General features: G+C 40.1%; 1 protein-coding gene across 2 annotated transcripts in view; it reads right to left on the bottom strand.

The window, feature by feature from the left end:
- The window catches only part of agap2 (ArfGAP with GTPase domain, ankyrin repeat and PH domain 2), a 29,503-nt gene that overhangs the window by 1,641 nt on the left and 15,572 nt on the right, over positions 1-12,290 (bottom strand). For both annotated transcript variants that reach the window (XM_067593281.1, XM_067593280.1), the window contains exons 8-17: positions 11,742-11,894; positions 11,521-11,595; positions 11,022-11,126; positions 9,232-9,412; positions 8,263-8,388; positions 8,014-8,148; positions 6,989-7,140; positions 5,240-5,330; positions 4,824-5,046; positions 2,449-2,728 (exon numbers count right to left, since the gene is read on the bottom strand). In XM_067593281.1, coding sequence (XP_067449382.1) covers positions 2,449-2,728; positions 4,824-5,046; positions 5,240-5,330; positions 6,989-7,140; positions 8,014-8,148; positions 8,263-8,388; positions 9,232-9,412; positions 11,022-11,126; positions 11,521-11,595; positions 11,742-11,894 — 1,521 coding nt within the window. The remainder of the gene's footprint in view (positions 1-2,448; positions 2,729-4,823; positions 5,047-5,239; positions 5,331-6,988; positions 7,141-8,013; positions 8,149-8,262; positions 8,389-9,231; positions 9,413-11,021; positions 11,127-11,520; positions 11,596-11,741; positions 11,895-12,290) is intronic.

The raw sequence follows: 12,290 nt of genomic DNA, 5'->3' as shown, positions 1-12,290 counted from the left end.
TTTTTCAATTGATTTTGGTAATTTGATTTGTAGCAAATTTAGTAGGAAATGTGCAACACTAAAGTACAATAAGAACTAGGTCGAGATCTACAACATCAGATAATTCTACCACTTGTCTCGTGTCAAAAATCTTTATCTTTAATCTTATTATTTTAATTTATTTTGTGCTCAGATGGGGCATATTGCAAAAGTTTTTATTGTATTCATGTTTTAAAATGTTAAAATGTTTAAATGTCTTATCTGTTTTATTTGTCATTGTCCTTTATCTGTTTGATCTAGTTCATATTTTTATTTGATTTTGTATCTATTTTATTGGTTTTATAACATTTTACATTTGCTCTCTGATCAGCTTGTCAGTCATCTATGAAACATTTTGAATTGCACTAGTTGTATACAGTAAATACTCATCTTCATAGTATACTGTCTTTTGCAGTTAGAAATACAAGAAATCAACACACTGCAGGGCTATTAACATAAGGTTTGATTGATTGATTGATTGATTGATTGATTGATTGATCAATTGATCGATCGATTGATTGGAGTACAGGTTGGTTGGTGTCTGAAGCTGTGTCTCAAATCTAAACTATACATAAACTCTGAGCAGGTTTTGAACACGTCATGTGCTCACGGTGGAAAAGTGACAAAATCAAGTCTACTCAGAACATCAGGTAGAACACTAAACACTTTTCTCCCATAATGCAAAGCACAAAGGAATTAAAAGTAACAGTGGATGATGGTGAAACAGCTCCATGAACACCTCAGGAAAAAAAAAGATTGAATTTTTGAAAAAAAAAGCATTTTGTTGTCTTTTAGTGAGGTTGAACTTGCCATTCTGAGGTTTGATGCCTTTGAACAGCACATGTATTGCATAATTTCCTGCTGGTATGAAACCTTGCATTATAGTGTTGGGGCACGGTGTGAGTCTAGAGACAGAGCATGACATGATTCATCACTCTCTACTGACTTTGTATTGACTGAAGGTGTCTCCTTGTCATTTACGTCTGCTAGCAAACAACAGAAACATGCCTAAAAGATTCTGCGTGGCAGGATGCACTACCAACAGCGTAAAGAACCCAGAAGTAAGTTTTTATAAGCTGCTGAACTGAAAAACTGAGCCTTGAAGAAGACAAAAGTGGATACAAGCAATAAGATGTGAGGCATCAGCATCAGTACACTGTGTGATCCTGACAGTATGTCTACATGTGCAGCAAGCGCTTTGTCACCGGTAAGTCAAATATCCAAATGTCAGTTTTAGGCTAAATATATTTCTGCAAGTTAAACTGAAGCATTTTGACAGTTTGCAACTTGTGTTATAATGGAATGTGCAGTATTATGTTTGCAAGCAAGATAAGATAAATATACCTTTTCCTCTCTGGTAGACATAGCATGCTAAAATAATCCTTTGACATACTGAAATCTAAGCTAGTTACAGGCATTTTGTTAGCGTTTCAGCTCTGGGTTGCCTATCATGGCTCTGACTGTTACCCTAAAAACCACGACCCTGCGTGGTTTCAGAGTATGACGCTCTGTACGCTCTGTCTCTATAGACCTTTTCAACCCTTCGACAACACCACAGGAACTAAACTCATAACTAAACTAGGAACTTAAATGTCTCTTTTGCATATTCTATGTTCCCTCTGCATTTGAAGAACCAAGACGTTTAAGCAGATTAAAAAAAGATAGTGGCCTTTAAAATGTAATTTGTCGTTTCCTCATGTGTGACATGAGGAAACGACAACAGTCCCCTTTTTTGTCTTTTTGTATTTACTGTTACACGTCTCTGATGTTTGAATTGGATGTAAATGAATAAATAAAAAGGTATAGAGCTGGAAAACGAGACTGAAACTGTCTCCAAAGTGGATTGTTTGATGGTTATTTATCTCTGCTTTAGAACTGCAATGAAACCATCAGCAAATAAAGTTTTATTTCTCTCCTTCACTCACTTTCTGCTCATTCATTCTCCTTTTAATCACTTCACCTTCCCCTCTGCGTTCAGCTCTTTTGTTTTTGAGGTTAATAAACATACACAAAATTGCAGGAAATGTCCACTTCTCATCTTAATACTTCCTTATTTTGAGAAGGAAGCGGTGCATGCACTGAAGCAGCTGCGGAGTCTTTGTTTGACCGTACGGCGACAGAAAACTCCAACCAGATAGTTCCTGAACTCATCAGCAGGGACTTTTCTAACAGCTGGAATTAACCTGCTGTATTTGAGGAACTTGAAGGTGACAGGATACACGAAGCACAGGTGGCTAACAGACAGCAAATTTCTGCCTCGGAGCCCCCTAACCTGTTAATTTTGTTGTGTTAAGACTATCTTGATGTTATCTACTATATTATAATTTCTTTTTGCCCTTTTACAGTCTATATTCTGTCACATCTGCTGAGGATATACAAAGGGTGGACTCTTAGGAATCAAAGAGGTAAAAGCAGACAGGAGAAACCCACCCAGACGAGCAGCTGGGTCATGACAACATCTCCCAGCTGACAAGCAGCGTGCAGGGCCGTGCGAGGCGGCGAAGACGACCCGGCCGGTGGAGCGTTGATTTGTTCCTTGGTGCTGTGCGCCAGAAGGAGCAGCACCCTGGGAAGATCTCTCTCCGTCACTGCGGACAGCAGCCAGTCCGGCATACTGTCTTCTGGCCGCGTGGTCCCCGACGCCGGCTGAAGAGGCGGCACAAACGCCCGTTGTTCATACTTAGCACGAATCCAGGACTCTCTCTCCTCACTTGTAAAAACAGACACACACACACACACACACACACACACACACAGGAGACTCGGTCAAGCATACAAATATACACACAGACATTATAATATCAAGATGAAAGTCAGCAAAGCATGTACCATGGCACCTTTCTAAGGATCAGTCAACTGTTTGATTACTTTCACCGCCAGATGTTTTAAAATCAAAACAAGTGCAAATTCAGTGCAACTGAAAAACATATTTGTAATTTATTTAGTCATTGAAAACCACACATATGAGCAGAAAGAAGTAGAAAGCACAAGAGGAAATTCCTCAAAGAACCATACCAGTGTTTGTTCATGTTTCTGCTTGTGGGAAATTTCACATTCAGATATCTGAGTCAGCTCCCAAAAACCACTGAAACTATGTTGTAAGAGGGCAAAATTGATACAGTGTAAAGAAAAATGTGTGGTTTGTTTATTGCAGTAAAAAATGTGTTATTCTGCCTCTGAAGCTTTAATGTTTCCTACAAGCACTTGAATGAACCAAATTCAGTCCATAGTTTCAACGGCTTTGTTGATCTAAATATAACTGACAGTGAAAGGATACAGCTGGTGATTTTCTATAATGGTCTTATTGTCAACAAATCTCATGTGCAGAGCCAAACCAACAATTGATTGACTTAGTATTGTGTGTGTGTATACAAAGTCTGATACATGTTATTCTCCTGTGCTGTAGACATTTGTAGAGAGACTGTAGTCCACAAGCTATTAAAAACACGTCAGTGAGCCACACTGCTGCACTGGGCGATATGTTCTTTCACCACAAAGATTGCATCAGGGTAGTTTTTTAGAGGCGGTTCCACTTACAGAGCTTCACAGGTTTGTTGTGCTACATATCACAACCTCTTGACTTTGTGCTAAAGTCAAGAGGTTGTGATATGTAGCACAACAAGCTAGCAAAGCTCTGTAAATGGAACAGCTTTCCTGCACGTGCTCAGGGGCGTCTGCCTTACACAGAACTGCTGTCCAGAGAATGAACATGTAGTCGCTGTTATTAGTCTTTGGAGGTGTTTGGATACACACACAATACTTGCAAGTTGATCAATTCATTGTTAGATTGGCTCTGCATGAGATTTGTTAACAATAAGAAAAATATAGAAAATCGCCAGCCATATCCTTTAATTATTACATAACCTCTCTCAAGTTTGATTTGAGCTGAAACCAGCGGCTGTTTGAAGGTAGGAACATGTTTTCAGCAACCTAAAAAAACCTTTAAACCTGCAGTGTGGAACTTTTACATACAAATGAATATCTGTTACATTCAAGCCCTTGCCAAACGAGTTCACACATTGCTGATTAATAGATAAATCTTTCAGTATTTCACAGTATACGGAGTTTTTAAATCTCATGTCGGGCTCGACATTCCCGCGGTGGCCATTTGGCCTTTAATCGTGTGGCTCTTCTAGACTTTCCAAATGTTACAGGATAGAATTGATCAGAAAGTGAAACGAGTTGTTTTCAGCACTGAAACACTCAAAACAATTTATCCACCGTTTTACAGCTGCAACAAAAGGTTACAGCCAGTATGTACTGGCCATCGGGCATAGTACTGGGACAAATCCCATTGGGCCGGCAGACCGTCAAAACATATCCGTTTTTACCAGCCAGCCCTCTGTCATTCAGGGTGCACATGAGGGTGTGCTGCATGCCTGTTTCAGACCAAATCAGGTGTTGCGACACACAGCCGCAGGGTTGAACGGAGGTGTGTGGGTGTGTTTGTACTCTAGAGCATAACCGATGTGAAACAATCAGAAAATAACGTCGTATTGATCTGATTCACCGGCTTCCTCGCTACCGGTGCTCCCTCTCTTCATTCACCCTCTAGCTCACTCGACCACAGCTGCCCTCTCGCTCTCTCGTCTTTTTTTAAAATGAGTCAGGAATTCGACAGAAAAGTTTAACTTTACTTTTAACGTTATCAAACTAATGGAAATGTCCTCCCCCTCGTCCTTGTAACGTCTTTGTACTCAGGCAATCACAGCCGAGCGCCTCCCTTTACTCTCACTGCCAGAAGAGGGGGCGTCAAAAGTCCCTCATTCCAGCTTTAACAAATATGTTGATTAGGTCGCACTCACCGTGTTGCACTGGGTATGGGTTTGGTTCTGCCCTGTGTGCAGCATTCCCAAATACTGTTGGCCATGTGGTTCCCGATGGCAGCCAGGACTTGCGTGAGCTCCCCGGGCCAGTCGTCCAGGTCCAGCGAACGTACACGAGACAGGTGAGTCCCCAGGTTCCTATGGATCCCCGAGCACTCGATGCAGATCAGCGCACCCAGATTGAGACTGGCCCAGGTGGGATCTTCAGGGCGAGAAGACAGACTGATTAAAGGAAGTAAGCCCGTAATGAACTTGGAAGGATTACTGAGTAGAAATAAACAATGTGTGCAGTAAACTGAGACACTACTGCAGGCTATGGATGGTGTATGAAAGCGGGATTATCCTCCGGAGTAAATCTGCAGCTGGAGGGAAAGATGCGACATGTAAGAACTCACTTGGTGCTTCACAGTCCACACACAGACTGTTGCCTTTGGCGTTACGGATGGCCTGAAGCGCTACAGCCTCACTCTGGCTGCTCCTCCGCGCCTGAACAACAAACACAACACAAACACACACAGACACACACGTTTGAATCATTTATTTATGTCTACACAATCAATTATATTACAAGAACAAATGGTGTTTAAAGTCCACCTTCGCCTCTATGGGAATGCTTAGATTATAGCAAATAAAATCATCATCATATCACATGTATTGATTATTCCATCTGATACTGAATCATGTGTATAGATAATGGAAACACATGACATTTAGGTCTACAAAGGGATGCAAAAAAGCTTCTTCCACAGATATCGTTTAGAGCTCAATTATCCACGGAATATTTTTAAAGCCCCTTGCTTTTCAATCTTATGTATTTCTCTATAATATTAAATATCCATAAGTTAATAAGCAACAATACAAGTTAAAATTCAGAACAAAACATTGTTAGTTATTATTTAAGAAGAGTTTAAAGGTCCAGTCACACCTTCCAGAAAGTGGCACAACGAAATGTATCCATGCACCTTCGCAAAATATTTGGTTTATTATCAAAGTTTATTATCAAACACCTCATGATTTCATAAGTTATCAGCTTTATGTAGCCTACAGCTTAATATTTTGAAGGATAATAAAGAAAAAATTGCTTTACTTCGACTTGATACCTAGTTCTCCACTGTTAGCATATCCTGCACTTTTGTGGCCTGAAAGGTCTGCAATGCCTTAAAACTCAAAAACAACCAAAAAACCTGGAAAGTTCAATATATGTACAGATTCCCAGACACCAGGGCAACATGACATTTCAACTTCCCGGCACCATTGGTGAACTACTGCAGCTGGTGAACCAATAATGTGTTATGTTGGCGAACCAACATGCTAGCCAGCTGGGAATATGCTAGCGCTAGTCAGCCACAATAGCTCTACAAGCTTCTCTCTGTTTTATCTGCCATTTACTCCTCCTGACCTTTTGCTCTCAGGATTATACATAATGATATTCCATTAAGAGTTATTAAAGCACACTGAGCTAATGAGCTTGCTAACTGCTTGTTAAATGTCAGTTAGAGAGCTTGCTAGCTTGGTCGCTAACAGGACAATAAGTGTATTCAAAAGACGAATAAACAATCCTCTTGGTGTAGCAGTTTATACCCAAACAGAGGAAGATTAAATAAAGATGGATGAGGCAAAACAGACAATGAGCTACAATAACTTTCTCCATTTTTGGACTCTCTGGCTTTCCGTTCCCTCAAAGGTCATCATGGTCAAGATGGCTTGTTAAGTTCACCAAATTGAGGGGGAAATTTTCCAGCAACATCTCCCCTACTGGACGATCCACTGAGTGGTGAGTCCATTGGAATTTATTTATTTTGCCACATAATTAAACAGTTTTAAATGCTGGTGAGACCAGGTCTTAACTCTCAAAAACTCAACTATTCTGGTTCATTGGGGTCATCATGTGGGTGTGGTTTGATCATATCTGGTTGACAGTGGCCTAGAAACTCCCACAAAACTGTCATTAGATTTTAAATCAAATGTTTCTAAACTAAAATTGGTGCAAAGACATTTGTGTCACTTTCTTCTAATTTCGACCAGTGAGAAAAGCAGAACCAGAAATACAGAAATATCTCATGTAAATTAACCAAAACCCTGTCTTACTTACTTACTACGCTCAGAGTAAGAAGCTGAGTTTTGAGGGCTTTTAATGTGTGTACCTTGTTCCTGCCGCTCTCACAGGACTGCAGGCTGGCCAGGATCTGGCTCTCTATAGCCGACACCCACGAGTCCCTGTCCTCCAGGCTCTGAGCCTCAAAATGCCACGTCTGCCCGGTAAACGACACAATGATAAAGTCTGCGTTCTCTTCGTCTGCAAGTGAAAGGGAAGAAATTCAAATGAGATTTGCACGTGTACATGGAAGGAACGCATGCATGTGAAGGAATTACAAAAAAAAAAACATGCAAAACAGCACAAAACAGCAATTTGAGTGAAGGTGAGAACAGAAAAATCTTGGGGTTACGACATTGAAAACAAGTCAAATGAGTAACTCAAGCTTGGGATGAAGGTAACGTATCAGTCAGGCACACTGAAGAGGAAAACAGACAGAGGGGAAAACATTGTATGTAAATCAGAGCACAAGCTGATTCAGCTCCATCACCATCACTTGTTACCTGTCTTATTAATGTTTCTCAAGCTACCAAAGCTCTTTAATTTCCACATTTTGCGTTTGGCTGCAGAACAAGAGATAAGCACAGAAAAAAAAGGAAAAGAGAGAAAGACAAGTGCAGGAGTTAAGAATAGACTCTTAAGAAATATTCAGAGAAAGACAAAAAAAACCTTCATTAAACCATGTTCTTTACAGAGGAGACAGAGCGGATAGAGGCATGAGAAAACGAGTAACTGTGCAGGAATATGTAAATATTCCTACGCAGTTAACATATTTTTTTTTTGATAGGTTTGAGTTATTTATAACATTTCCCTGGAGAAATTCACACAGGGGGTGATAGCAAGAATCAAACACTCCCATTCAGAAGCCCCGAAAAACACACTTTAATGTTTTATTCATGCGTTCATTTTCTAGTTATTCATCAAATGTCTTTCTTTGATGCTTTTTCATTCACTCTGGCATCAGTGCACGTACATATTTATAAAGTCAACACACATACACACACACAAAAAGCAGTAGCAGTTGTATTTCCTTGTAAAAAAAAAACTGAAACTAACATCTCTAATTTAAGTTACCTTCAGCTTGCCCGACGGCTGCATCTCCTTTCTGATTCATGCTCTTCTTCCTCCTGTTCTTCTTCCTGTCGCTCATGGGAGATGACTGGCCCGGGTCTTTTCCAGCGAAATGACTGGCTGTCCCTTCAAGGGCATCTGACATTTGGTGCGAGAATAATGAATCATCCATGACAGCGTAATACGAGGTCTCGGTAAAGCTATAGCCGGTGTGTGTGTGTGTGTGTGTGTGTGTTTTTGAATCCTACATACCAACACTTTGTGCTTTGGTTGACAGTGAAGAGGGGCAGCGCTGAAGTCCTCTCTCACCTCCTTGAGGTGACAAACCACCAGACCTGTCATCGACCACAGACAGAGTGGCTGGACACAACTGAGGAACTGAATGTAAGACAGGAAGTTAAATGTTTACATATAGTATATATATAGATATATTTATATATGAGACGCAAGACCCACATCTGAAAAAAAAATCCACACTGTCTGTTATTTATAAAAACACATGACACAGTGCAACTCATTAGCATAGCATAGTCGGTGGCGGAACAAGTATTCAGATCATTTATTTGAGTAAAATGAGCAATATTACACTATAATACTTGAGCTAAAGTACAGAAACATTAGCAACAAAGAGTACTTAATGAACTATTATTACATGTCCGTGTCATATTGTTATAATATTAACTGATCATATGTTTTGTATGTACATTTTTAATCTGAAAAGTAACTGCAGCTGTTAGATAAATGTAGTGAATTAAAAATAGAGGAATTATAATTTAATACGGTTGCACTCGGTGACATATCTAATTTCCATGAACAGTTACAATGAAGTTTATTTTGCATATACAGCTTCCTGATACCCTAAAAAGTCCCTAAAGCACTGAGTGTATATTAATCCACCATTGTAAATAGTCCCCAACAAATTCACTATTTCCTCCTTTTTGAGTAACGTTTGCTAGAAACTAGCGTGCCTAGAAGTTTTAGGGAAATTACTGAGACTTTTTAAAAGAAAACCTAAATATATTTGTGACTAGTTCTCAAAAATTTACGTCTTCAGTAGGAACCAACAGGGCTGAGTGTCTCTAACAGGGAAAAGAGGAACATATTGTTGGTTTTGGACTTTTAATTTGATTTGTTGACAATAAGAAACATGTGGAATAATGCCAGCTTTATCCTTTAAATGAAACTCAGCAAGTCACAAAGTTTTCACACTAGTAGAAGTACCTGTACTTGTGTTATCAGCGGCTGTCGGGTCCTTACTCAGCCCGTTAACTCCAGGCACAACGCCGGAGGGGACAGGTGAGGGCCCCGCGGGGGCGACGGCTCTCGGAGGACGTTTCCCAGGAACCTTCACTGTCACACGCAACAAGTCTATTTCCTTTCCATGGATATTCTGCGTGTAGTCCTGAAACCAACAGAACATGACACATATTAGACATCAAGAACATCTTGGTGGTTGAAGCCATGTGACACTAGATAACACATTCTTCCTGTTACTAATTGAAGATAATTAATAACAAATTAATGTTAGCTAACTAGAAATGTTTAGATAGATATTGCTGTTACTGACAGTCAGTTGACTGACCTTATGACTCTTCTCTACTTCTGCTATAATAGGCTAATGTATGTTTTAGCATTTAGCATTCAATCGCTAAGCTCCACCATCCTTAGTTACTGTTGCTACACGTCTGTCAAACTTTTCATTCTCACATGGCACACAGGTGGATAAAAGTGATAAAAGTGTCCGATTTAGCATCAAAATTCTCGGTTATTTTCAAAACAATGTCCTTTATTCAGACAGTGTTGGACAGGCTTTTCATTTCTAGAGATTTTGTAGCCTAAAATAAGATCTTTGTGAGCCTGCTGTTTCTAACGTTACCTTCATGAGTTGGTCTCAGGCTTTTATGTATAATAATATAACACATTTGTTGTGGTTGCTAGATGTAAACTTCCCCAAATCTAATTAAGAAGGGCAGGAGCGGTAACATCAGCCTACAAACTGATAATAGCATCCATCGCCAGGAAATACTGCACAGCGGATGTATTAGTCATGAACATGGCTATTTAATGTAAACTAAACCCACAAAAGAATGAGAGTATTATGGTAAAACTGCAAGTAGAGCTGCAACAATTAGTCGATTAATCAATTACTTGATCAACAGAAGATTAATCAGCAACAATTTTGATAACGGAATAATTGTTTTTTTCATTTTTTAAGCAAAAATGCCAAACATTTCCTGGTGGCAGCTTCTTAAATGTGATGATTTGAGGGTTTTTTGTCTTGTAGACGATAGTAAACTGAGTATTGGATTGGATCTTCATCACCATGAGCTCTAAGACAAAAGGCATTTTTCATAATTTTCTGACATTTCTGACAATAAAATTTATTGATTGAATTGATAATTAAAATAATCATTAGTTGCAGCCATAACTGGATGTAATACTTGGAAGTGACACTGCTTATATTAGAGCAGACAAACACGATGTTTAATCAGTTCTTTACACTTTTGTTCTTGTAATTTTGGGTTTAGAGAAGATTTAAAAAAGAATATATGTCAAACTCTTTGTAAAGCCACACGTACACCATTTCGGCTTATGGAGAAACCCAAAGCTTGACAATCCTGTTGTGCGTAGTTACAGTTGCTAAGCTGTGATTGGACAGTCGCTATTCACTATGAACATTTGCACATTCCTGGTCAATCTTTTGTATATTTAATTTTATTCCCTTCAATTCAAAATTTAAAGCAGCTCTTCTCACTTAGAATATATATTTGACATATTTTCTTATTGTAAATTTCTTTCTTTCTATTTTATACTGTTAAGGTTACTTCATTCTGTGCATATCTTGAATGTTACGCACCACAACTACCGAGGCAGAATCCTCGTGTGTGCAAACCTACTTGGCAATAAACCTGTTTCTGACTATGATTCATACTGAAAACGCTCTCGGCCATTTGCTGGATGCTTCACTGTGTTTTACTGCCGTATTGATCAGTCTTGCGGTGTTCTCTTACACTGGAGCTGGAGTGGTAAGACAGCGTGCCGTTGTTGGAAAGGGTGACGTATTTCTTCTTCCATTCCTTGTTCAGAGATCTGTCACTTCTCTTCCAAAGGATGCTCTGTCAAAAACAACAACCCCAAGGTCACTGCACTCGCAACAACAAACGACACTCAGGATCGGCCTAAATTTAGAGGCGATGTCTTCAAAGTGTTGCAGCATAAAAGAAAGCTTGGTCCGACAACAATAGCTGAAAGCACTCACACGGTATTAATAGAACACCCTTGAGGAAGGTTGAGAAAGGTTAAAAAGGATGAAACAATAGATTTTTTGTGCTGATTACGTAACATGAAATAAATAGACAAGTGCATTTTTGTTCAGTTTGTTCCCACCTTGTTGCTGAAGAGGGAATTTGCGCATTTTGTCGTGCTGCAGGCAAACCGAAGCATGTAAATACCTGCTTTATTGAATATTCAGTGTTTATTTTGTTGTATTGTTTGTCATTTTAACCATACCTGTTTGATGGGAACGCCCCGTACGCTGCTCAAGTCTCCTTTTGTATCAGCAGCTTTTTTATCTGGATCCCGATTCTGAAAGAAATCCAACAGCAGGTGTTTTAAAAGAGTAGATTTCAGCCGAAAAAAGGCCAGATACAGAGCACGGCGGAGTGAAATGATGGTGTGAAATGACAGGAGGCTAAAAAGGTGTGAGACACCGGCAGTTGGCGACAACTAACCTTGAAGAGGGAGGGCCGTCTGGGGATGCTCTTCAGGGCGCGTGCGTTGATACTGCCTCCCCCCTCTCCCTGTGCAACCCTCAGGTCTTTGCGACCGGTCACAGGGGTGGAGGGGAGGGAGCAGGCGTAGCTGCTACTCAGACCATTACTGGCCTGAGAGTCGATGGAGGATGGGGAGGAGGGAGGGAGAGGTGGAGGAGGACGGCGGGGTCAGGAGGTCAGGATGCAGGAGGAGGGGGGGATACGGGAGTGGAGGCGTGAGGGAAGAGATGGAGACAGTGAGAATGTGTTGAAAGATGAAACAGGTGAAACAGATTAACAAAAAAAAGTGAGCGATGATCGACAGCATGAATTTTTCAGTCGTCAATCGTCGTGAACGAGGGGAATGTGATACTCATGGAGGTGGGATGGATGTAGAATAGGTGATGAACCGTCTCGGAGGTGGGGGTTTAAAATTAGATTCCGGTTTGATAGATGGTTTTAACTTTATAATGCATGTAACACTTCCTCAGATGAATGCTTAACTACCTAAACTGCCCAGAGAAAGCT

This window comes from Thunnus thynnus, chromosome 6 (genome assembly GCF_963924715.1).
Source record: "Thunnus thynnus chromosome 6, fThuThy2.1, whole genome shotgun sequence".
Classification (NCBI taxonomy): Eukaryota; Metazoa; Chordata; class Actinopteri; order Scombriformes; family Scombridae; genus Thunnus; species Thunnus thynnus.
This window is presented reverse-complemented; position numbering and strand designations above follow the sequence as displayed.